Source organism: Tubulanus polymorphus, chromosome 8 (assembly GCF_964204645.1).
Source record: "Tubulanus polymorphus chromosome 8, tnTubPoly1.2, whole genome shotgun sequence".
NCBI lineage: Eukaryota > Metazoa > Nemertea > Palaeonemertea > Tubulaniformes > Tubulanidae > Tubulanus > Tubulanus polymorphus.
The window spans coordinates 13842835-13868778 of record NC_134032.1 but is presented as its reverse complement, the minus strand read 5'-3'; the positions used below and the strand labels follow the sequence as shown (position 1 = coordinate 13868778).

At 38.6% G+C, this 25944-nt stretch overlaps 2 protein-coding genes across 2 annotated transcripts in view; one reads left to right on the top strand and one right to left on the bottom strand.

The window, feature by feature from the left end:
* LOC141909581 (structural maintenance of chromosomes flexible hinge domain-containing protein 1-like) overlaps positions 1 to 19365 on the bottom strand; it is a 41946-nt gene extending 22581 nt beyond the window's left edge. Inside the window, exons 1-24 of the mRNA XM_074800047.1 lie at positions 19311 to 19365; positions 18699 to 18777; positions 17844 to 18002; positions 17268 to 17350; positions 16300 to 16463; positions 15143 to 15266; positions 14363 to 14482; positions 13450 to 13622; positions 12806 to 12908; positions 12143 to 12356; positions 8373 to 8496; positions 7940 to 7999; positions 7506 to 7638; positions 6974 to 7168; positions 6330 to 6550; positions 5743 to 5936; positions 5579 to 5656; positions 5292 to 5411; positions 4618 to 4762; positions 3743 to 4055; positions 2855 to 2989; positions 2295 to 2454; positions 1387 to 1730; positions 166 to 772 (exon numbers count right to left, since the gene is read on the bottom strand). Coding sequence (XP_074656148.1) covers positions 166 to 772; positions 1387 to 1730; positions 2295 to 2454; positions 2855 to 2989; positions 3743 to 4055; positions 4618 to 4762; positions 5292 to 5411; positions 5579 to 5656; positions 5743 to 5936; positions 6330 to 6550; positions 6974 to 7168; positions 7506 to 7638; positions 7940 to 7999; positions 8373 to 8496; positions 12143 to 12356; positions 12806 to 12908; positions 13450 to 13622; positions 14363 to 14482; positions 15143 to 15266; positions 16300 to 16463; positions 17268 to 17350; positions 17844 to 17883 — 3850 coding nt within the window. The 5' untranslated portion in view covers positions 17884 to 18002; positions 18699 to 18777; positions 19311 to 19365. The remainder of the gene's footprint in view (positions 1 to 165; positions 773 to 1386; positions 1731 to 2294; positions 2455 to 2854; positions 2990 to 3742; positions 4056 to 4617; positions 4763 to 5291; positions 5412 to 5578; positions 5657 to 5742; positions 5937 to 6329; positions 6551 to 6973; positions 7169 to 7505; positions 7639 to 7939; positions 8000 to 8372; positions 8497 to 12142; positions 12357 to 12805; positions 12909 to 13449; positions 13623 to 14362; positions 14483 to 15142; positions 15267 to 16299; positions 16464 to 17267; positions 17351 to 17843; positions 18003 to 18698; positions 18778 to 19310) is intronic.
* Positions 19366 to 21134: 1769 nt separating this feature from the next.
* Positions 21135 to 25567, top strand: LOC141909799 (blastula protease 10-like). Its single transcript, XM_074800426.1, has 9 exons — positions 21135 to 21194; positions 21717 to 21807; positions 21946 to 22140; positions 22396 to 22519; positions 23196 to 23466; positions 24190 to 24325; positions 24804 to 24884; positions 25108 to 25266; positions 25364 to 25567. The coding sequence occupies exons 1-9, from the start codon at positions 21150 to 21152 to the stop codon at positions 25510 to 25512; spliced, it is 1251 nt and encodes a 416-aa protein (XP_074656527.1). The 5' UTR covers positions 21135 to 21149; the 3' UTR covers positions 25513 to 25567.
* The last annotated feature ends 377 nt before the right edge of the window (positions 25568 to 25944 follow it).

The following is a 25944-nucleotide window of genomic DNA, read 5'->3' as shown; positions in this document are numbered from 1 at the left end:
TAACCAAAAGCAGTTACACCAGAATTTGAGTTAAACTTTTTTGTGAAACTGGGCCCTGTTAACAACTTACAACTGTAGAGCAGCCAGTCTAATAACCTAAGTTGCGACTGTGACTGGATACTCCTAGCTGTCACTGACAACAATCATTTGACTATTTTTCCTCACCTGGTAGTGGTTCTCCGACTATATAAGTGGGCGGGGCGTCGTACTGCACCTCGAGATTGACAGGTTTCGTCGCGTCCGGCTGTATGTTAATTTTCAACTTGGTTCCCATGAGAACCGTTCGTCCGACGAGAGCTTTAGCCTGGATCTGATATAAACCGCGTTTTCCCGAGATGAACATATGACCGAAATTTGCTTGTCCTCGAGAATCGGCTCGAGTCGGCATCGGCGTCGGCGTCAACTTCAACGCGTTGTCTTTTATGATGGTTATTTTCGAGTCCGGATCGGTCGTAGGGTTACCCATTTCGTCGATCAGTTGTACGATCAGCGGCCATGTTAGTTTGCGATCGGCGTACACGTTCCACGGATTGTCGAGATTCCAGCCGGGAAACGTTACCGATTTCGGACGGCCGGCGGTCATCTGCAGACGGACGTAGTCGGTCAGTTCCCGCCATCGCACGCTGACCTCACGCGTTCCCAGTTGACCCCCTTCGAATTTGATATTTCGAATTACGAAACCGTTCGCCAGCTCGGATAAATCTCGCTCCACTTCAGAAACGTTTAATCCTTCGCCGAATATCTCGAGTTCGGCCAAATCATTGGGTCCCAACTGAAAAACAAACAAAAATACGCTAAAAATACTCTAAATATAACAATTACTTGTGATTCTTCACATTTTCCACATCAATCTGGGGCTCAAATGCATCAGTCGCTCAAAAGTTGGTTTCAGATGACGGTGGATAAATGCCGTAGTAACAATGAACTTTTTATTGTCACTATGTCAACTATCCGCTAGTTAACCCTTTCATTGCGTCTACACCGCAGTGCGGTGTATAAATCAGTGATAGATTTTGCTAGTACACCGCACTGCGGTGTATTGATGTAATTACTAATTATCTCTCTTGAAAGTTGGCAGCAACTGTCAAACATAGTGAAATATTAGTAACTACCGATACACCGCGCCGCGATGTAGACGCACTATAGTGGTGTTCCCGTTATTCAACACACTAAGGTGGAATTTTCAAATTATCTCCAGCACTATAGGGTATTAATTAGTCAGCACTGAAAGGGTTAAACTGTAACCAGATTTTGAGTAACTGCAGCCCCTGATATAAATACAGCAACGATTAACTTTTCATCGTCACCATTTCAACTAATCACCGGTTAACTCAACCTTAATGACTCGACAGATTCAGTAAGATGAAGATGATTTTTGCTACTTACTCCTTTTATTTCGTTTCCATGTTTATCTTTAATCGTGATCGTGATTTCCGACGACAAAATCTCTCCGAGCCTCATGACGTTCGTTCCCTGACATTTACATTTCAATATACCTGCGTCGCCGGGCACGGGCACGACGCTGAACGAGAAATCTAAACCGGACCCGTCGATGAACGTGATGTGACAATATTTCGTGTCCTGCGTTGAGTTCGGTACTTTAATATCCGGCAGAAGTCCTTTCAGAACGTAGTCTTTCAGTAATTTCGGAGTCCAGCTCACGCGCACCTTCAACGCGACGTCCAAATCCATTTCGATCGTACGTCCGGCTTCGTCCATCAGACGGAATGCTGCGAGAAATTCACAAACAGTCGTTTTTATTTTGCGAAAAAATCAAAAAAATTTTATAACACAGTAATAGATTGTGCCAATTCAAAGGCGGATTGAGCCGAGGGTTGGACTGGTCCAGCCTGTTCAAGATTAGAATATTAGTCCTCCGAAATGCCTTCGTAAAAAGACAAATGGGACCTGATAAGGCCTAGAAAAGCCCCCTTGTATCCTAAATTTTCTATGGTCACCAGAACCCTCACAACGTTTCACGTTGCAGCCGTCACATTGCCAATCCTGCCCTTTTAAAATAAAGCGACCGTTCCAATTTTCAGGTCAACCCCTTCAAAACATCCAAATACCCGCCTGTGCAATTGGTTTTAGAGTTGTGGCAGAGTCGAAGCTTAAAGTTCATTTTCAATGGGTTAACTCAGAGTTAAATCTTGACTCAGAACTGTGGAACTGGACCCTGAGTTTGAGATAACCCCTGAGTTAAAATTAGTAAACGATTTTCAATCTTTAAACTCAAAGAGTCAAATCCTGTACGAGAGACACAAAAGTTGCACGAATAATGAAAATTATCTTACTGAGTCCGCGAATATTTTCACCGGCGATCGCGTGTATTTCTTGGCCCGGTCGAATCGACAACGTTCGATCATTATCTTTATAAAACAGCTGCAGTCCGGCTGCTCGCGTGCTCGGGTAAATAAACAACAACTTCTCAACAGACGGAACTACTTTCAAACCCTGTAATATTCATACGCTCAAACTGTCAATCAAAACAAGTGAAACTCCACCCAGTCAAATCTAACTGCAGGGATCAGATTGATAAAAATTCACGACAAATTTTCAGATAATTCTATTCACATTTTTTAAAGTTGAGATAGAATGCCAGTAACATAAGCAGTTACCGATCAAAATCGAGATGGATAAAAAAATATAATTTCTTAAATTTTAACACAGATTGTGCATAAATTCAGAGTTCCACAGTGGCATAAAAAAGGATCAAAATATTTTGACACATATTTTCATGATTTCTTTTAGGTATTTTTCAAAATCTTATTACAATTTTCTAAACAATCTGACCCCTGTGACTCGCAATTCAGGACTCGAATCCGATTCTTTCTAAACGGACGTTATTTCTTACCTGTAAGTCAATTTTTGCTTTCATCTGAACGGGCTCTTTTAGTTTCGGCAGAACGATACAGTCCCCGGTGAGAACACCCTGACCGCTGCCCGACAGATCAACCGAATATGACGGGATATTAGCTGCACCAGTGAACTGTAAATATCAACAAAAGCAGACAGTTCGTAAATGCGCATGAATAGACAAAGTTTGATTACAGATCCAAAATGATCTTAACATTTGTTTTAATGAATGAAAAAATGTTCTCAAATGCATAATAACATATTAATAACAATTATTACACATGATTACTGAATATATACATTTAAGTAGGATATCCCCAAGCCCTAAGGGCTGTACCTAATGAGGAGGGGTGATGCCCGTGCATGATTTAATAAGAACACGATATAATTGATGAGGATACAAGGATAATAACAATAGCAACTACTGTAACTCACTAGTAATAATAACATTGATAATAATAATAATAATAACAATAACAAAAATAATAATAATATAATCATAAAGATAATTATAATGATAATAATATAATAAAAATAATATGTGTCTTATATAGCGCTTAATCCAGCCAGGCTGCTCAGAGCGCTTCACATTTTTCGATATTATTACCCCGGCCAATTTTATACTCTAACATGTATCAGTCATCTTTCCCTGGGGAGAAGTAACACCGAACTGCTAACAAGCCCTCAAGAGTCATCTATCGTGCCAGGTACCCATTTACTCCCGGGTGGAGAGAGACGATGAGGATCAAGTGTCTTGCCCGAGGACATTACGGCAATGTACGGGGTTCGAACCCACGACCTGGCTTCCCAGAGCCGAACGCTCTAACCGCTCGGCCACACCGCTCCACAAGATATAGGTATATATCCACATGATATAGGTACGTACCTTACAAACAGCTTTAAGTTTTGGTTGACAGGTGATGTTACCCGCGACGTCATGTACAGCGACTCTAAACTCCAGATTTGAATAATTCTCTATTTCGATCGTATCAGCCGTCGGCTCCACCAGTAATTTACGCGGCGGTCCCGGTAACATACGAATTTTCAACGTTTGCGAATCGTCGGCCAGATTCGGAACGCGGATGATCAAATTGAAGTTTTTACCGGTGCTGATCGGAACCGTACCCATAGCGACGATGTTTTTGATTATCAGCGCATTTCCACGGAGTTCCGTTTTTTCGTAAGTCAATTCGAGACCTCTGTAAAATCGAACGCGTCACAGGGGGGGATTAATGAGGTAGCACGGTCTGTAGGCTGCAGATTGGTGCGGTCATTAAGGAATTAATCGATCTATTTTGGAACGTTCTGTACAACGATCAATTTGATGATGATGTCATAGGGGGATTTATGGTAGCCATGTTTTCTATATAACATTCTATTTCACTTAAGATAATTGATGAAGTCATAGCCCGATTATTGGAATGAATTATCTTCTTTGGCAGGACTTTAAATCATTTTGATAATGTCAAAGCGGGACTTAAGGAGGGAGCCATATTTTTTTTTTTAATAAGCTTTAGATCAATTTATAATGTCATAGGGGGAGTTAAGGAATTATGAGGGAGCCACATTTTTTGGGATGAGGTCAATTTAATAATGTCATAAGGGGATTCTTGGATGCAGCCATCATTTTTGTAATGGTCAATACATAGATAGATCCAATGATGATGTCATAGGGAGATTCATGTAAGTCATCATTTTTGTAATGGTCAATACATAGATCGATCCAACGATGATGTCATAGGGGGATTGATGTATACTCACGTAGCGTGTAGAGTTGGTTTGTTATTTTTATCTGGTTTTGTAGCGTGATTGTACTCATCCTGGAACTCGAGCGGAATACTGAACGTCGTACCGATACGGAATGGACCGTCTAATAAACCTACGGTAAACTTCTGAGCTGACGCCTCTGTTTAAAAAACAATCAAAAACTTCTACATGACAATGCGACGAATGAAATTTTTTTCGCGTTGTCACGTCAAGACACAGCTTCAACCTTGTTCAATTCCTGTCTTTAAAACCCTGTTGGAGACAGACAGGACCCAGTTCCACAGTTGTGAGTTAGAGTTAACTCTGAGTTAAACTTATATTTCATTTTCAATGTTTTAACCCAGGGTCAAATCTTAACTCAGAACTGTGGAACTGGGTCCTGGGTATCAAATTCATTCTTGGCTATTAATGTTTCAGTCGTCTGACAGTAGAAATTCCCTGTACTTTTCGACACTTTCCCCGAGAAGTAAGCACTAATCGAGGTCTAATCCTTAACTTTTCCAAAAGTAAATACTTTTTCAAATTTATTAGTTTCGCGTCTATGAAGTAATAGTAATAACAATGATAAATAGTTCTTGTACGGCGCAAGGATCACGTAATACAGTTCAAACACCCCGCAGGGAAAATAAAAGAGAATGAATTCTATGAAGTGAATAAATTCTATTTACCTGTAACAGTAAACGTCAGTTTATGCGACGGTAGTTCTTGCCCGGCGAAAATATTAGCTCCACTTTCGTTGAGAACGACTTGTAACTGAAGGGTGTGTTCGCCTAGATTTTTAATATTCTCTGCAACAAAAAAGAAGCACAACATGATTGAAAATAAATCAAACTGAAAACTGCCATATGTATAAGACAAATAAAGATAGCCACCAGGCAGTCAAAATGACTACAAATGACCTTTCTTTATTACGCTAATAGAAACAAGTGTTCTCAAGGTCAGCAGACGTACTCACCCATTTTACGGAACCAATACGGCCAACTTTTACCGTGTTGACTTATATGAGATACGATCACTTCATCACCAGATGGCGCTGTGAAACAAACAAGCGAACAGTTCCGTCGATAGATAATTGATCGATATAGAATTCTTGACAATGAAATGTTTTTGAAGACCTACCGTGCCAGATGATCTTCAATTCGACGAGGAGTTTTTTCTGTTGCCCGGTCGTGCCCGGTAACTTTCCGATATTTTCACCCTTCCGATTGAGAATCGATACTTTAATATCGCCGATTGTTTGCCCGGCCGGGCGTTTTTCTCCATCAGATACGGCGTTACCCTCCGGCCAATCGAGTTCCAGTTGAAACGGTAACCTATAAAACGTACCGATTACCGGTTATGATAAATTTAAGTACGATACCGGGGCACAGGATGGCGCCACTTTCTGACCATTTACAAAACCCTAAGTTTTCGATGTTAAAACGCAATATTCCCTGAGTGAATCTGAGGAGTTTCTAGGTTTAAAATGCTACAATTTATTCATTTTTAATAAATAAAAAATAATAGATAAAGAAAAACATGGTCAATAACATCATCCAAATTCACATCATCCAAGGTGTCTGCATTCCATCCATATACAAATCCCTTGGAGTTTCCCTTTCTAGATTTTTTTCTGATTCCCTGAGTTTTCCATATTTGACAGGTCAGTGGCCACATGATTTTGACAATCGAGAACAGGCGACTGTTCAATTTTTAAATCAACTCACCGAGCCTCTTCCTCTTCGATATATTTACGACAAGCCGTCTGCGTCGCGTGTCGGTCCAATTTAACGAGCGGGAATATTTTCAGTTCGTCATATAAAGCAGACGGTTCCTGTGAGATTTCCATATCGCCCCCCGTCGCGAATACATCATCCTCGTGATCTCCGTATAATAAAAACCGTTTTATCTTTCCGTACGTGATCGGTACCGTCCTAACGATCTTAGTCTGAAAATAAAATAAATATGATTCATTCAGCAGGATTTTGCGATCTACTCCAAGCATCCACCAGGTGTTGCTTGTGTGCAGAAGGACGTCAACTACTGTGGCAATAGAGTATTCCACTCATGGCGTGTCAGGAGCAGATTCAGGGGTCGGTTCCATAGTCAAGATTTAAGACCAAAAGTGGTCTTAAATCTTAAGTCAGGTCTTAACTTGTTAGATTGGCTATAGAACTAAGTTGGTTTAAGAACGGTCTTAAGTCTAAGCCCTGACTATGGAACCGGCCCCTGGAGACTTGTGAGACTGGTTTGAGGTCCAGTTACAAGTTATGTTTCCTTCTCAGACATCGAAGTGCCCTCTAGGGGTTTGACAAGTTCTTCAAAATTAGTCCCTGGATCCGCCCCAGCACGTGGGAATCTTTCCACTTACCAGTTGCCCGGTTTTAAACATCTTCCCGTCCCACTCGATACTGTCGTATTCCGCCCACGGCGTCTGCTTATTTTTCGGCAAATCGGTGCGCACAACGTGACCTTGAAAACCGCAGAATTTGATCTGTTTGTCTTGCTGTTCGTGGCATTCTTTCAACCAGTTGAGAAATTCTTTATCAATCGCGGTTCTTCGATCCTGAATAAAATCAGAGATTTGAAATCTTAATCTTATCACAGGGTGGCGCCACTTTCCGTCCAGTTTTCCCTGATTTTTCTTTGTGATTACACATAATTCCTTGAGTGAGGTATTTTATATATTTTAGATTGTTCGAATCAATAGATTCTTGTTTTTAAATTCTTTTAATTTGTAGATAGTTGGTTTTTATCTGATTATCCGTTCACCATGTTTGAGTGTGGTTATTGTTCTAAGTTCTAATGATCTCAATCCCCCCCCGACCCTACCCCCCCCACCCCCGAGTCATTTTAACACCCAGAACTATGTAACTGACTCCAGAATCTTATTGGCTACTAACGTGGTGTCCAGCAGTGCCTCCTACACGACTGAAAACCGCCTGCTTGTCTCGTAACCTCATCTCAAGGTCGATGAATGTCAGTTTGTTCGTCGATACTTGAAATTTATCGTTAGTCCATAGAACACCGGAAACCCTGAAATAATCAATAAATAGATCAGTCAGATCGCAAAAAGTTACAACAAATCAATCCAAGACTCAATTCAAATCAACAAGATACAATTCAAATCAACAAGACTCAATTCAAATCAACAAGACTCAATTCAAATCAACTAGACTCGATTCAAATCAACTAGACTCGATTCAAATAACTTAGAAGAGAGTATAGAAGAGAGTATATTTTTGGGATATGACATCATTCATTGTCAGAATCCACCGTGTCTCCCAAGTTTCAGAAAAGTAATATTTTCATGCTACTTGAAAACCTTAATCCTTACCTGTTATAGCATTCCACCGGGACCACTTTACTTTTCTTGGGCATAGCGCACCATTCAAAACTGCAAAATACAGTATCTTATAATACACTGCATCGTAGGATGTCAGAAATATCAAGTGTGAAGAATTTAATCCACAACTTGTTCGGTTTCAACCCAAAACAGAAATGCTTACAGCGACTGAACGGGCTTAGAGAAGCTTTTGACTTTATTTTTATTTATTCATTCAGTTTCGACCAAAAACTGGACCCAGTTCCAGGGGCCGGTTGCATAGTCATGGCTTAGACTTAAGACCAGTCTAAAGACCAACTTAGTTATATAGCCAATCTAACAACTTAAGACCAGTCTTAAGATTTAAGACCACTTTTTGACTTAAGTCACGACTGTGCAACTGGCCCCAGGGTTGCGGGGAGGGGGAGGATTGATGACTACTTACTCTTCGATACTGGTATACGGAATCAGTCGACCGTTCCAGTAACATTCGAATATCGGTCGACGACCGCGCGCAGGTCGAGTATCCGATACCGTATAATCGTGGTCGTCATCGGCGTCCACATCGGCTACAAACAAAAATAACAATCACTCAGAAATAAACATCTCTTTCTTCAATTTCACTATTTTCACGGAAGCAACTTAGAGGCACGTATAAGCCCATTTCACACAGAGATGACTTGCGAAAATTTGAATTTTTTTTCAAGTTGTTGAAATTTACACAGACAGAAAATAATCGAAATTCAATAATTGGTTCCGGTAATTTTTCTCACTGACTTACACTTGGCCGTGTACGCCTCATATAAGGACAAATTAGATTTTACGATATCAATTACATGAATGTTTGAAAATATTTGAGGTAAAAGATTAGAAAAACATGTGCAGAGGGTAACATATAATGAAATAAAATAATTCTAAAACTAATGTGTACGTTGTAACCTGGATAAAACTTAAAATAATTCAGCTCCTGGGGTCAGTTGCACAGCAATTTAAGACCAGTTTAAGATCATCTTCGTTCAATTTATAGCTATCCTAACAACTTGTGAACAGTTTTTGGACTTATGACTCTTGTGTAAGAATAAGTGAATTTCCAATCACGGAGTCTGGTTTAAAGTTTTATCCAAGCCGTAGTAAATATAAGGTATATGTACATAGATATTAAATACAGAGCTGTTATTCAGAGGTTGCATACGGGTATGAAGGGGGAATGGGGGGAGGGGGCAACAATGTTTTCAACCTGTCATAAGTTTTAAGATGAACGCAGGGGTCACAATTATGAAAACGTTAAAAGAAGGGGTTAAAAATCTTTCGTTGAGAAACTTGAACCCAGTTCCGTAGTTATGAGTCAAACTGATGTAAATTCAGTCAGATTTCTGGAGTCAATTACTATCCACCTGAACTTTGGAACTCGGTTCGTTGTAGTACAACATCGATAATAGGTAGATACGAAAGTCATATTCAAAAATCTTTGAAAGAAATATATATTCATTTAGTACCATCAAGAATCTGTGCACCTGAAAATAGTTAAAGTGATTGGAGAAAAAAAGTTTGTTAATTATTTGAATCAATTGAAATATTAAGCAAATCTTAAGTGATTAAAATATAGATCCCTTATTTCTGGTGCAATTCTGGTAGCTAGGAGAATAGTGTCAGTACCAATTACCCTTATGTGGTTTAACTTTTGACTCTTTAAAAAAAATGTGCAGAATGAGATGTGATGATTATGTGTGGATACTAAGGGTGGATACAGAGAGTGGAATGAGTTAGTTTTAAAGGAGGATAGAGCAGAACCCCAGTTCCACAATTCAGCACAATTGAGTGAACCGTAGATCAAGGATTTTACGTTAAAGACTTGGTTCGACGGTTAAAACATTCAAAACAGTGGAATTCATTTTAACAGTGGAATCAGATCCTCAGGTGAGTTCTAGACTCTGCCAAATTTCAATAGAAAATTAATTGTGAAAAATCTTATTTAAAGCATGTTCGGTTACCGGAAGAAACTGAAAAAAATTAAAAACACAAAAAAATGGGTGGATTAATAAGTTTGTATAATTTGTTTGAATGTCTGGCAGGTGAGAGGGCAGGTAAAATTAATTCTAATCTGAATTTAGGCCAAGTAGGAAATGTTTCATCGAAACCAAGGATTCAAAAATCTTCAAATTCCTGTTGCTGGGATGGACCAGTCACAGGGGTCCAAGCTTAAGACCGGTCTGAGTCCTACAACCAATGAAACAACTTCAGACCAGTCGGTCTAAGCTCATTTTATCCATCTTGAACCAATCTTACTTAAAACCAGTTTAAGCTCATTTTACAAACAAATAGTTAGGGGTAAGAGGGAATTTTCATAATAAATACATTTAACTGAGGATTATTATGATAAAACAAAATCTAAAGAAAAAACACATCATTCCATGTTAAACACTCGTGGTATGTATGAAACACATTATATTAAGAAGAAACCAAGGACAGGGTTCATAGCCTCCATGACCAGTCTTATTCCGCGACCGCTTTCAAGGACCGCTACGAACCCTGCAAGGCAGCAAAAATAGCAGAAAACCTCGCTACAAATTCAAACCTAAAATAGCAGTTAAATCTTAACCGGTAGAAATTAGAATTTTCGTCTATACGCGAGATTTGCTGAAATTGTTGACCAGAAATAATCATGACAGTTAAAAATAAATACAGCCATAGTAAAACACATCGAAAAAGGCCCCAATCGCAATTCGTACCTAGAGGTTTCGATTTCTATAGACTGAAAACTAAACTCGGTTAACAATTTGCGATAATCGCATCATTGTGATTGTATCATAAAGGAAGCAACATTTCATCAATCTCAATCTATAACTCAATGCAATGGCACGTTTCTATCGGTCTCTATTAATTCCTGAATTCTTTTCTGACCAGAATACGCTCAACCTATTCGGGAATAGTATAATCTGTAAACCTGATAGAAGCGGCCGGTAGAGAGATTGTGATTCGCAATTGATATTTCTGGCCGTAGTTTATCAGAAATGTGATTCTAATATGAATGTTAGAATTTTCGAATCTTAATTTCTTAACTCGAATTCACGAAGAATTCGTCCGAAACATAGAGGGGGGAGGAGGGAGAACTGTGTAAAACCTGGTATCGAATTGCGATGAGACCAGCGATAGACGAGAGGGGGGTTTTCATTGTTACCTTCCCCGGGTTGCCCTGACGACATCAAAGCTGTGAAACAGAAAGCGATGATTGAAAATGATTTAAACGATAATGAGTTAATTATGAATTCATTTAATGATCCGTTTGAAGGGTTGTCAGTTCAACGCTCTCTCTGTTCTTTATCTGGGTCAAATTTCATATATGTTTTTAAGGATAGAGGAAGGCGGGGTTTAAACACTTGTCAACATAGACCTGACCTACAGTAGGTAGCCCAGCTGCACAGTCATGACTTCAGCCTAGACATGATCTAAAGTTAATCTTAAGACTGGTCTTTGTTGACTTTATACATCTAAGAAGGTCTTAGACTGGTTTTCAATTTGAGGCATGTCTGTGTAACTGGCACCAGGGGTTTGACCACCGGTGACTTTTAGGTCTGATTACTGGTCAGCATGTCATCAATTAAAGGGTAAAATTGGAGGCATCCAGTCAACTCGGATTTGTTGGAGTTGCCCCATAGGAATGACTGATTACAAGGGTGATAAGGTCGTACCAGTTCAATTGAGGATTGGAGGGGTGACAGGCTGGGTCAGAGTCAACCGCAGGTTGGGCCACTGGCTAAAGAGGGGATTTATAGGACCAAACTTTACCATCATTTTTTCTAAAAACTACTAAAAACTAAGCCCAATGGATCCAATCAAAGATAAGCTAAGGAAAATCTTTATAGAATTGAAAATGACCACCAAAATATATCAACCACCCACATAGAATAACGGGTAATAGCAGAGAAAGACATTCTGCACTACAAGCTGCTAAAAATACCAGCACCATTAACAGATTTTTCAATTCAAGTTAATTGGAATCAAGCATCCTTAATTCTGATTGGTAGAATTAACCCAAACCTCTCCTATACGGACCAATCAGAACAGATTTTACTAAAAGAGCAAATCTAAAATTCAATTTTTCTTCGCGCGAAAACCACAACCAGGCGATTGGATAGAGATAACAATCTAAAGGGAAAGCAGTTCCTAAAATATCAACTGAAAATTACATCTTTTTCATCAATTTTGCCGACTTACCACGAGGGTCAAGGGCATCGGACGGGTAGGTTTCTCGCTCGTACAGGAACGGATGATAGCGTAGAATACCCTCGACGACGCCGGTGCCTTCTATTGTCGCTTTGAATTCGAAACTGGAAACCGCCGTTTGAATATACAACGACTGCATGTCATCATCGATCTCACGCAGATTCACGACACGTGGCTCCGCCTGACCTCGCGTATATAACTTCACCTGCAGAAATAATCAACAACTTTTGGTAAGGTAAGTTCCCTATGTTCAATTCAAGTACAAAATGAGTTCACCTAATCTAATCAGGATCTGGCAAAAAATAAATTTCTCACTTTGAAATTCAACGGTGGATTTGGGGGCCAGGTTTCTTAAACACCACATTCTACAAGTCCCTTTGGCCCAGTTAGACAGTTGTGGCTAAGAGTCCATGGTGGTCTAAAATCTTAAGACTGGTCTCTCAAGTTGTTACGTTGGCTAAATGACCTTAGACTGGATATGTTTTAAATTTGTTATAGAACCAAAATGAGCTCAGTTAGAATGCTGTCTTAAGTTGTTAAATAAGAACCAAAATGAGCTTGGACTGGTCTTAAATCTAAGCCATGACTGTGTTACTGACTGCTGGATTCAGTTTCACATTTCACAACTAAAATATACGTAATTTGAAAACTTACGATGATATCGGTGTTTTTGAATCCGTCTGCTGTTTGTGTTAAACTGCTGTCATTTGCCGACGTGTTGCCAGATGGACCGTGCAAATAATAGTGATAAATATGACTGAAAACGAAGTGTTGAAGATATTTAAGCTCGGAAGATCAGAGTAACCACGCGGCTAACCCTCAATTGCCAGAGTACCCCATTACCTATGAACCCTTTCAGTGTATCTACACCACAGTGCGGTGTATAAATAAGGGATAGACTTGGCTAGAACACCGCACCGCAATGTATTGATGTAATAAGTAATAAGTTTTTATCACTATTGAAAGATGGCAGTACCTGTCACACATGGTGAAATATTATTAACAATACATCGCACCACGGTGTAGACACGCTATAGTGGCGTACCCGTTATTCAACACACTTGGCCCAAAATTAAATCGCCAAATTATCTCCCGGTCCCAGTTTCACGAAAAAGTTAAAGCCTAACACGGTTAAGTTTGAATTGTTGTCCTCATTGAAAAAATGAAGTAACCAATGGCAATTGCACCAAAAATTTGAGTTTAACTTTTTTGTGAAACCGAGCCCAGCACTTTCAGGTATCAATGAGTCAGCACTGAAACGATTAATGATATCATAGGGGGAAACTAGTTATACTAACGACAGTTGTCTGGTCCATTCCTTCAGTTGGTTTTTCAGATACGGCACGTGAGTTTGATTGATACCCTGTATGAGAACGGCTGTAAAACTTTCCTCCGATGGTTTTTTCGTTTCCTCCTCGATCAACTGACGCTGTACCTCGTCGTCAGTGTTTATATGACTGTTGTCACCAGCCTGTGAAATACGATACAAAACGTGCTTCACGCAAATCCTAAATTCCCCGATATTTCCCTGGGTCCAGTTCCACAGTTCTGAGTTAAGATTTGACCCTGGGTTTAAACATTGAAAATGAACTAACTTTAACTCAGAGTTTACTCTAACTCACAACTGTGGAACTGGGTCCTGACCTTTCACCAAATATTACATCAAAAAATATTTCATTGAATCTCGTATTGATAACGAAACACATGGTCAATTGACAATAGCGTTTAATTTCGAAATCAAAAATTACCCAAGGGAAAATTGAAATCACTTCACTTATAGAATCCTTCTGTATCCACTAAGAGTGCAGGCTACTTCATATCATACATTCATATTCATTATTTTTTTTATCAGGATAAAATTTGTATATAGTAACAATTCTTTTTTTCTGTTCCGCTCGACAATGAGCATTGTACTAGGCTGTACGATTAAAAACAAAATTAAAATTAAATCAAATTATCCAAATACCCTGGACCCAGTTCCACAGTTGTGAGTTAGAGTTAACTCTGAGTTAAAATTAGTTCATTTACAATGAGTTAACTCAGGGTCAAATCTTAACTCTGAACTGTGGAACCGGACCCTGAGTTTTCCAGGTTTTTTTTGTAATATTCAACAAAATTGCCAGAGTTTTTCTTAGATTTTTCTGATTCCCTGAGTTTTCCAGGTCAGCGGCAAACATGTATCAATGCGACGTTCCAGTTTAGATCTCGTACCTTTCTGTTTCTGATGACCCCGCTGTAAATTGCTTCGCGGTTTTTCTCTTTGCGTTCGAAATCTTCTTTACTCAACCACAATTCGTGAACGTCTCGAGAATTCTTAGGTTTCGTGATCATCTACGAGAAAAATAAACATGAAGACGTCAAAAATCGATATTTCCTGATCAAATTAAGAGATGATTTCAGCGAGGGTTGTTTGTTATCAAGAATTTCCTTGTGCCACATGTCACCAGCAAGAACATGACACCAAAAACTCCCTGATTAAATTCTTCAGTGAGGACTGTTTCTTATCAAGAGGTTCCTTGTTGCCACTCATCAACGGCAAAAACAAGAAGACACCAAAATTCAAATTCGCTGATCAAATTATAAGATATCCTCAGTGAAGACCGTTTCTTATCAAGAGGTTCCTTGTTGCCACTTATCCTTGGCAAAAACAAGAAGACACCAAAAATTCAAATTCCCTGATTAGATTTCAAGATATCCTCAGTGGAAGCTGGTTCACATCAAGAGGTTCCTTGTGCCACTTGTCAACAAGAACAACTAGACACCAACAATTCAAATTCCCTGATTGAATTATAAGATATCCTCAGTGAGGGTTGTTTCTTATCAAGAGGTTTCTCACTGCTGTGCCACTAAACAGCAAAAACATAAAGACTCCAGAAATTCAAATTCTCTGACACTTCCCTTTCTTTGTAGAGAAAAATAAATTCGGAATTCCCTGAATTTCCTGACCGTAAATAGCCTCATAAAATTTCCATCTTGTAGAATTGTATTTACCCGAGTTGCCGTGCCGATGAAGAATATCGCCTGCTTGCCACCGACGCCAAAGTATGAAATATCGCTGTTTAACGAACGAGGCGCGTTCACAGTCTGACTGGAATCATCCGCGTCTTCTTTATCACTAGGAAAAAAAAACAGACAAACGGATTCTGATCGGTGAAATTAAGAAAGAGGACTGTTAGGATAGATAGGGAGGCAGATACTTTTTCTCTCATGATTCAATAACATAGATAGCTGAAATAGTTTTCATAGTATCTCATTTTTGATTTCACTTCAAATTGACTTATTGAGGTAATTGATACACGGTTAAACATAGTCTACAGTACAACAATTGAAACAGTTTTTGAAAAAATTTTTGGTTGTTTAAGTTCGGTTTCCATTTCCGACTTCATGTTCTCGGTAAGAAAATTGACTACGTTGTAAAACAGAAATTACAAAAAAATTTTAAATTAAAAAACTAAGTATCCTAATATAACAAAAATCCTACAATGAAGACGAGAAAATTAGTCCGAAAAAAATGTTTCCTTGAGCTGGTAGTATCTCAGTATTCCTGAAGATGATTAATAGTATATAGACGAAAAGTTGAATAAACTACCTGCTCAAGGAAACATTTTCAGACTTTACTATTTTCTTGCATTTATTGCGGGATTCTAGTTGTTATATTATCGTCTCAACGCAGATACAGGGTTTCCAGTGGTAAGGCCAGGGTAAAAAGAAGTACTAAGAAGGACTTTTTCGGCAATTTTAGACTCAAAAGGAAGGACTTTTGGACTTTGTTCTTTCTAGTAAAATGAGGGCCCATAAGGAAGCATTTTCTCAATGCCTTCACTGGAATACTATAGTCATGTAGACCAGTCAAACATTCCAGGATAATTCCGATAACATTTTCCTGTATGACCAATCTTACTGACAATTGAATTAACAGGCCTAAGTAGTAAAATACTTCAACAGTTGAATTTGTGACAAAATCGCTTGCGAAAATTAAATTTGGAACATTGGAAGGACTTTTTTATTAAAAGGAAGGACTTAGAGTCAAAAAGAAGGACAAAGATGATGTTTGTCCTAACATTTTCTATAAGAAGGACAAAGAAGGATTTGGAAGGACCGCTGGAAACCCTGAGATATCTGTGTTTTATCGATGGTAAGCGTCTTACCTGTTGCCCGATTCGTCGCCGGTTTTATTACGAGAGTCTTTTGTATTTCGGTTGAACTTTGACAGTCGATAAACGGCCCAGTTATTCAACTGTCGCGGGTTCATACCTTTACCGTTATCGATTACACAAATCATGTTCTTAGACGGAGTTGTATCGTCAAAATGCTGCGGAACAAAATATTCAGATTATTATTTAGGTTTTTACAAATTTTTGTCCTTTTACGATGCAGTTCCACCGCATGGTTCCCACAGTTATATGAATTCAAAATTCCCAAGTTTTTCCCAAGTATTTCATGGACGATTTTTCAATTTTCCCAAATGGAAATGAACACATAATGTCATGCTGCAGTCAACATTTTAGCGGTGACTGGTTGATAAAGGTGATTTCAAGGGAAATTGCTGAAGAAAGTTGCCCTTGGCAAATGCGATACGTGAAATGTAATGAATTTCCCAAAATTTTCCTGATTTGAGGAAAATTTTTCAAATTCCCAAATATTTTTAAACCGGGAATTATTATTTCAAAATTTCCAAGTTTTTCCCAATTTCCCTGTTGTGTGGGAACCATGCCACAATTCCGAGTTATATCCATTGTTCCCACAGTTGCATGAATTCAAAATTGCCTAATTTTTTATTAAAAGGCCTCCGTAAATGTGAACATTATATCATCAACACACAGGGACATCAACATGACATCAACAGGTTGTCTTAGAGGGCTAGTAATGGACATCCCAGGTGAAGTGTAAAATGAAATTTCCCAAATATTTGCAATATCTAATAGAATTCCTAAATTCCAAACTGGGAAATACTATTTTGAAATTCCTTAGTTCTTCCCGATTCCTCGGAACGGCGGGAACCGCGTAAATCATAGGAAATTAACAAATGTAGCTCGAAAGGGCAAAATTTTGAGTTTTCGGCTGCAATTCCAAGAACGTTTAGGTCGTTAGAGCAGACGGACACGGACTCACTCACCAGACGGACTTCGATTGTTCGTTTTTCCGTATTTTCAGCCGTTGCGTATAAAGCGTTATCAATCAACTCAGCAATCGCGTAGGCTAAAATAGAGAAGACACCGAAAAGACCTCTAAATCTTAGTGAATATGATACAGAATCATGCAATAAGAATTAAATTAGAGAAATGAACTGAGTCCAGGGGCCAGTTGCAAAAAATTTGATCTAAAATCATAAAACTGGTCTTTAGTTGTTGTTAGATTAGCAATACAACCAAAATGAGCTTGGACTAGTCTTGAGTTGTTAGATTGGTTATGGAACCAAAATGAGCTAAGACTGGTGTCTAGTTGTTAGGTTGGTTATAGATCCAAAATGAGCTTAGACTGGTCTTAATTTGTTAGATTTGTTATAGCACCAAAATGAGTTTAGACTGGTCTTAATTGTTAACTTGGTTATAGAACCAAAATGAGTTTAGACTGATCTTAAGTTGTTAGATTTGTTATAGATCCAAAATGAGCTAAGACTGGTCTCTAGTTGTTTGATTGGTTATAGAACTAAAATGAGCTTAGACTGGTCTTAATTTGTTAGAATACTTACGTAAAGGATTTTGTCCCTCTGACGCGTAGTATTCATACATGCCGCCCTTAACAATCGTATCGTAATGCGGTAAATAAGTGACGCGCTCCTGCGCTGCCGCAGGTAGCTCCTGGTTCACATCCTTCAATACGTACAGAGTATCACCTTTATCGATTTTATCTGGAAATGTAAATTTACAAATATTGTCAGTAAGGAAGCTTTTATGTTTAATCTCATTTGAGGTTAGGTCTTATTGAAGAAAGTAGCATCATTGATAGGTTCAGGTATACTAACTAATAAAGAATTAAAAGTCTATTAAATTTGGGAAGAAATTATTTCAAATTAAGAGCTTGCAAGAATGATTTAACTCAAGTGTCATATTTTCAGGATGATACAGTTCCACAGTTCCGATTTAAGATATTGACTCGTAATTAACGTCATTTGAAAATGAGTAAATCTTCCACTCAACCTTAACCAGAAACTTTATTAGAACAGGGGTCAATAATTGCAGGGTGAAATCTAAGTGCTTATCTGATTTCCCGGTATATTTTCATCAGGGTAAGTAGGTTATGATTATCAGACTTCCTTGTTCATTGCGCTAGTGCAATTTCATGTCTCAAAGCTTTTTCCCATTCGATACAGCAGTTGATTGTGTCACTAATCAGACTGCTTATGTAGGGCAAGTTGATTTTTCAGGGGCCAGCGAAATTTCAGATATGCTTGCCCAATGGGCAAGTGGTGTTTATACTTGTGGAACTGGGCTTGAGGCAGTACATCATTCCAGACAGAGTATTAGAATGCCGAATTCTAATTTTCATAAAATTGATAATTTCAAAAAATTTGAAGTTTGTTTTTGTTGTCTTTTCAAATACCTACCCCAGGTTTCATTGCTGTATATTTTTTCTCTATCCGTTGTTGTGATCACGAATTCATCGGTCTTCGATAGATTCAAATGCTGACAAAAATTATTGTGACCAAATAATTAATAACAATTTTTTCTTCATTAATTAATCAGCAAATCATTAAACTGATTATAAAATACAGTAAAAATAATCATAATAAAGACAAATTTGAACTAATAGAATAAAGGTCGATTGAAAAATTTTCCAGCGCAAAAACAATTTGGTTTCTGCTGTGAAAAACCAAGTCAAGATTTGGGATTAGGAATCATCTGGTAACTTACTAAAGGTTAAATATTACTGTAATTATTATAAGACTATGGTCTAAAGCTGACATCTAGATGAAGACTCTAAACATAATAGCAACTGAAAATTAGGATTACGATTGAAATGGGTCAAAGATCCGTAATGCTTTAATTTCATTTTATTTTCTTTGTAAATTCATAGAATATATGTAATTATAGAGAAAAAGCTAATAAACATAATATAATTTTCATTTCTGGATTACAGGTGGAAGCACCGTCGAGTGAAAATAGTTATGGCTACTCGACTGTAGGGGGCACCTGGGAGAAACTGATTTCTAAATTACCTCAATAACACGCTCTTCAAAATCATGGAAATTGAATAATCCGCCCGTTTTGATCTTCACTTCAGGGCTGTTACCAGTACGCCTATCAAAGACGAATACGTGAGCGTCCTCGTCATCATTTTCGGCCGAAGAACGGGAAGATTTTCTCTCATCAACGCGTCTAAGCGCCATCATCTCTTTATACGGCTTTGTTGCGCTTGTCTACTGAAAGATGGCAGCACCGGCTGGCAAGATGCGGTTACGGCGCACGCAAAGGCGGACGAGGCGCCAAGTTTGAATCCATTAACATCGTTCTCAATAAGCCGAGCTGCGCGTTCTAGGTTTCATTTAGCCTAATCGAATATTGTAATATTTTCAAATCCATACCTGAATAAATGCTAACGACATGGTTACTTGTGCGATCGAATAAAACCGGAACTCTGGTCAAGTTTATTTTCGTTATAGTCGATATAAATAAAGTAGAAAATTTTCGTGAATAGAACTGTTTTTCGCATTTGTATTATTTTATACCTTGGAAAAGAATGCGGGCGGTGAGCTTAGCGCTACCTGGAGAGGATCAGTCGGTCTACATCCTCATCAGCAGTGACTGCTCAGTCAGATCAGCCGCGTCCGGCGTTGCACTGCTCCTCGCCAAAAAATAAATTCTAAACAGAGCGATCAGTATCTGGGCGATCAGTCGTCGGGTAGCGGTTTTCTTATTGAATCACTCACCTTTCTGGTGAGGTTTTGATCTAAGTCGACAGCAGTCGAACATTCTGAAACATTTTTGGACTGAGGAATTCAAAATTTGGGTTTTTTTAATCAAAGACTTGACTAACAATAAAATGAATCAACCTGTTTTATAGAGTCCATTATTAATGACACAAAACTAATAACTATTGGCTAAAAAGATACGAAAAAATGAAAAACTTAACGCTTTTGCATCGTTTCCTTGATCAATCTTAACTTTTTATATGAACTTGAAAATTTCGCCAAAGAATGAAATATCGCTTAATAATTATGGGATTCGAACGCGACGGAATGATTAATTCCGACCTTTGGCATGTGAGTAATCACTACATCGCCGCTTTACCGCTTACCTGAATGAATACACTGCCACAACAGAATAGTTTCCTTTAAAAAGGCATCAAACTCTTTGACAAAAATGTATTTCTATTCAATAACATTTGGGTGGTGATCGATTATTTGTTTGAAATGGAATCTGTGTCAGATTTTGACCATCAGGTGCTGCCCCTAGAAATATCGTTGGCGGCTAATTCGTGAACTAACTTGACAGCACTCGCGGGCCGCACTGATACATGAGACTTTGTGAAGAATAAAATAACAATTGTTTTTTTTTCTAATATTTGTATTTATTCCAATAGCGTGATATTTTTCAAAAAATTTCCAAAAAGGCATAAATGGAAAACACCTTGTCTATTACTATTTACTTTTTAAAACAATTTCCCTGACTCGTGCGTTTTGTGTGTATCTCGGGCACGAGGGTCTTTTGTAAAGTGATAAATGAAGGCAGATCCTGTTGTTGTGCATTAAAGATTCATTGCAGCAAAGACCGTGGCCACGGCCAGAAGACAATGAGATATTGAATTTTTACAAACTAATTCGCAGAATCTAAACGATGTCGATGATAGTATTTAAACGGAAAAATCGATTTTAAACTGAGGGAGAATCGTCAGCAGTAGGAGACGGCATCAATCATTCGGTCCTTATCGGTAGAACTTGTTTTCAAACATTTGTTGAAAAAGAGAAATTGACAAATTACACCCCCGATAAAATGTGGATAACAAAAACTGATAAATAGTCGACGGAACCGAAGGAATTCTTATCGTTTGATACATCATGATATACAGCATTGTCTGCTTCTGCGTCGCTGCTGCGGCTGCTGTAAGTTTTATTGATTAATTCACTTATTTGTTACGAAGCAAAAAGAATGATTCTAAATCTCAAATTTAACTGAACGGAGCCTGAAATACACCCGATTAAATGCAAATTGAAAAAGATTAATTTCTAACGTCAGATTCAATTATATGAATCATGGACTATGTTTGAGTATAAGAAAATATATTCAGCAAATCTAAAATTGGTTGCGTTCTCCGGCTTTCGCTATAGTGACCATGGTCATAACTCGAGGTTAGTTTTATTTCCAATCGAGGTCCGGTCGAGAGTTACAACATTGAGGAAAAATCAATCTTAAATACTCTTAACTCAAAGACTCAAACCAAACAAAAATATTTACGTCTGTATGCATTTCTGATAACTGTGAAACTGGGTCCTAGTGTGTCTTTTGGGGCTAGTCCTAACCCAGGGCTTCGCTAAAAAAATAAATCGAAAATTGAATGAAGGATGTTACAAATTAAGAACCAAAGGACTGATCGAATAAGAAGAAGGGTCAATTTTGAATTGCAGGTAATTTCGGCAGTGCCAGTGAACGAAGATGACGTGTCTCAGTTTCAGAGCATTGATCAGGCGATTCTCGCCGCGTCTGGTGGAAAAGAAGGTATGTACCCTAAACCCACTTATCTAGATAACAACCCCCGCAGCAACCATACCACCCGGAGCAACCCTACCACCCCAGGAGCAACCCTACCATCCCAGGAGCAACCGTAACACCCACTCTTTTTCAATTTAATTATAGCGTTCTCGGGGAGTTTCCGCGCAGCTGGAGATGGAAAAATACTTTCGGAATTCGACATGGTTCTCAGCGAGGAGCAGGCGGTGAGAATGTATCTGACTAACCCAGCATCCAGGAACAAGAGGAAAGCTACGAGTAACATGGCAAAAAGATGGCCGGACGCTAAGGTGTACTATTACATCAAAGCCGGCGATTTCAGTACGTTTTAGAGTGCTGAAGTTATAATCCAAGAAAACTAATGCGCCATCTATCAGAATTCGGAAAACTAGCCATTCCATCTAATTTGATTTATTTGGGAGAACAAAATTATGCAATCTATAAAGTTTGAATAAGAAATAAGAAAATGATATATATGATTTAAAAAAATATGTTGAATCCAAAAGTTACGACAAAGGTGATCTTTCACTCATGCGCCATCTATCACATTACATCGACATTACGTTATTATTTCAGACGTCTATGAATTGAAGAACATTCGCGCCGCTATGGATGAATACGAGAAACTATCTTGTTTAACGTTCACCGAAGTTTCTCCGAATGATCCCAGAAATAGAATTAGAATCCAAAACGGCGTCGGGTGAGAATTCGATTGAAGAAAATTCGATGAATATCTTCTACTGATCATGGAAAGCAAAATGGCGGAAGAATGCATTTGGAACAACGCACACCTCGCACAACCTCCTCAGGACCCCCACCTCCACACATTATCGGTTGCATTTAAATTAGTCCATTTCCGACGTTATTCTTTATCGAGACAGTGGAACATGGTCCAGAATTGCGGAAACCTGGCCCAGAGCTGTTGAACCAGGTCTCAGAATTGTGGAATGGGCTCCGGAACTGCGAATCTGGGCTCAAATCTGTGGAACTGCTGGGCCCAGTTTCACAAGAAATTAAATGTTTAAATTAAATTTTTTTGTGTAACCGCTAGTGGTTACTTCATATCATCAATGAGGAAAACAATTCAACTGTTTTAGGCTTAAACTTTTTGTGAAATTGGGCCCTGGGTTCAAAACTGTGAACTGGGTTCAGAACACTATGCTGAATCCTGCGCAAGTCACTCCCCATAGGCTGTCTCTAATCTCATGTCAGACGGCTGGTCCAATTCACACAATAGAATAGATGCCATTTTGACAAACCGTGCGAAAAAATTTCGATCACTGCGAAAATAAATTCATCAGAACAAATATCAAATAATCATCAATTATTGAATTATATATATTTATCGATAATTTCTAATGATGTTTTATTTTCAGATGCAATTCACATCTAGGAATGAGCGGGGGTGCACAACCCTTGAATCTAGGACCCGGATGTAGATATAAGGGTACCGTCATTCACGAATTAGGTCACGCGATTGGCTGGGTACACGAACATCAACTTCCGGACAGAGATGAATATTTAGAGATTATTTACGAGAATGTCAATCCCGCCTGGAGAGTTTGGTTTAATAAACTGCCCTGGAGTGAAGTGAATAATTATGGAGTTCATTATGATTATTTGGGTATTATGCATTACGGTACAACGGTTAGTATCAGATATTCCTGGAGCGTCGATTTAATGATTATGTCCACCAGGAGTCGCATGTGTATGCGTGTCGAGTATCTTATCTCCTACCTGTAAATAAATTGTCAAATCTCCATCTACCGAGAACCGATAGATTATGCCCCACCTGTAACGTTTTAGGCGACGAACTACATTTCATTTTTGACTGTAAATTACTTATCGTATTCCGTGAAAGCTACCTAAATTCAAATACCTTTCGGAATCTTGATGTTTTAAAAAATCCAACTTTTAAACTTGCTAAATTTATCAAATTAGGTCTGGATGTATATAGATCCCTCCGGTAGTGCGTGTAAATAGTATGTTGTATATAACGTTTGTTATGTTTCAAAGTGCTTTTATCTACTGTTTTTGTAAATAATTGTAAATACCGTTTCTTTTCCTCCATATACCATGGAAATGGTTGGAGTGTAATAAATATTCGTATTCGTATTCGAGTAACCCTACTGCTAGGGTCAAATTTTAGCTCAAATCACACACCCGCTTCAGTTTTATAGGTGACAATTTGTCCGATTCTCAATCCATACATTTCTAGCAGGTTTTTTTGTGACAAATTTTGTCAACAAAAATTGATTGGTCGTTTCTGACTGCCAAGCTATCAGACTAAAAAAAGAGAAAAAAAATTCCTATGGTCGGACCAAATTAGATAAGCTTCCGCCGCTCCGTGAAATAGTTTTTATTTTTCAGGCGTTTTCAGATAAAGGCAAGCAGACGATAAAAGCTAAAGATCCATCGAAAGAACATCTGATTCAGGACACTTGGCATAAAAAGACTTTAGCTTGGTCCGACACGCAAGTGGCTAACTTCATGTATCAATGTGACGGTAATTATTACAACACAACCCTGCACCATCCTCCCCCAGCAGGGATTCGAACCTGATGGCATCGAGATTGCCACGGCACGAAACCCTGCCATAATCGACCGTGTGCGCAGATACATGCGCAGTTCAGATGATGTGATTTTTAGCCAATCAGATATCCCGTTTTATTTTAGCCCGGGTTTTCCCATTTATAGTTCTTCCTTGAAATTTGCCTCAACGATTATACAACGAGCAATCTGATTGGTGCCGCCAGTTTTCGTTCGGAAAGCTGCGCATGTACCTGCGCACCCGGTCTACTGCGACGCCAATGTCTGAATTGCGTCCAGACATACCCCAACAGCCCTTCTTAAATCAATTTTTCTTTCTAATTTCATGTTTTGAATTCCTTCATACATGCATATATGAATATGTTCGATTTATCATAGAAAAAAGTTTGTGCGTAACTTCGATAATAAATGATGATCATATGTTTTATATGTAGCTCATTGTCCGGCGAATTTGAAAGGAAAATGTGTCCGAGGAGAATCATTTTTGAACAAGGAATGCAAGTGTCAGCACAAAGGTTAGTCCTCGATTGTAGCCCTAAACACAGCACGTAGCCCCCCCCCCCCATCTCATTCCTCCCACCTATTGTGTTAATCTAAGAGCAGTTTCCCCTTTAAAACGATATTCGAATTTTAAACTTTCTCAAATCTGTATTCCCAACTGTAACCGTTGACGTATACCAGGCTCATGCGTCAACGATTTGATAACCTACAATTATTATTAAATCGTTATATCGTCAGATACCACTTGGACCGATCCTCTCACCGGGGCTGTGGTTAAATCCAAAGATCCGGAGCCGCCTTGTGTGAATAACAACTCGCAATGTCAATATTGGGCCGATATTGGAGAATGCAAGAAGAATCCGGCTTACATGTTACCGAATTGTCGGGTCTCTTGCGGTAAGTTTCGATGAAATCGTCATTATTCATAGAAGTAGATTTGAATATTCGATTATCTAGTATTTTCAAACGTTTTTTCGTCATTTTTGCAAAACAGGTACTTGCCCGGGTCAGACGACCACGACAGCCAATCCGAATTGTTTGGACAATAACGACCAGTGTCCTTATTGGGCGAATATCGGCGAATGCAAAAAGAATCCGCGATATATGTTACCTAACTGCCGAAAATCGTGTCAAGTTTGCTAAATAAATCGCGTTTGTGAAGTTTTCAATCAATAAAACTATTGTTGAAATTTGAAAATATCATCATGATTCTGTTCGTTGTTGCGTTTTTTATATAAATGTGCGTTGTGTGGCATTGACCCGGTCGGTTCGAACCCCATATTCAAACAAGCAAATTTATACTTTAAAAAAAAAATAAAATCGATTCACATCATAAAAGCCAGAAAGCTCGGTATAATCTACCCCCATCAAACTAAGTATTACACAAGGACGTGTGTATTCTAAGAATAATAATTTTTTATCAAGTTATCAATTCAATGTGCGCAAATACCTGCCTTGTACATATTTATGTGCGGATCAATAAACTTTCTACGTGTTGTAAAGTGTGGTTGCGAAAATGCTTGCCAGATTCCACGTTTTCAAGCAATCCATCGAGGGGGATTTTGAGTCCGCTAA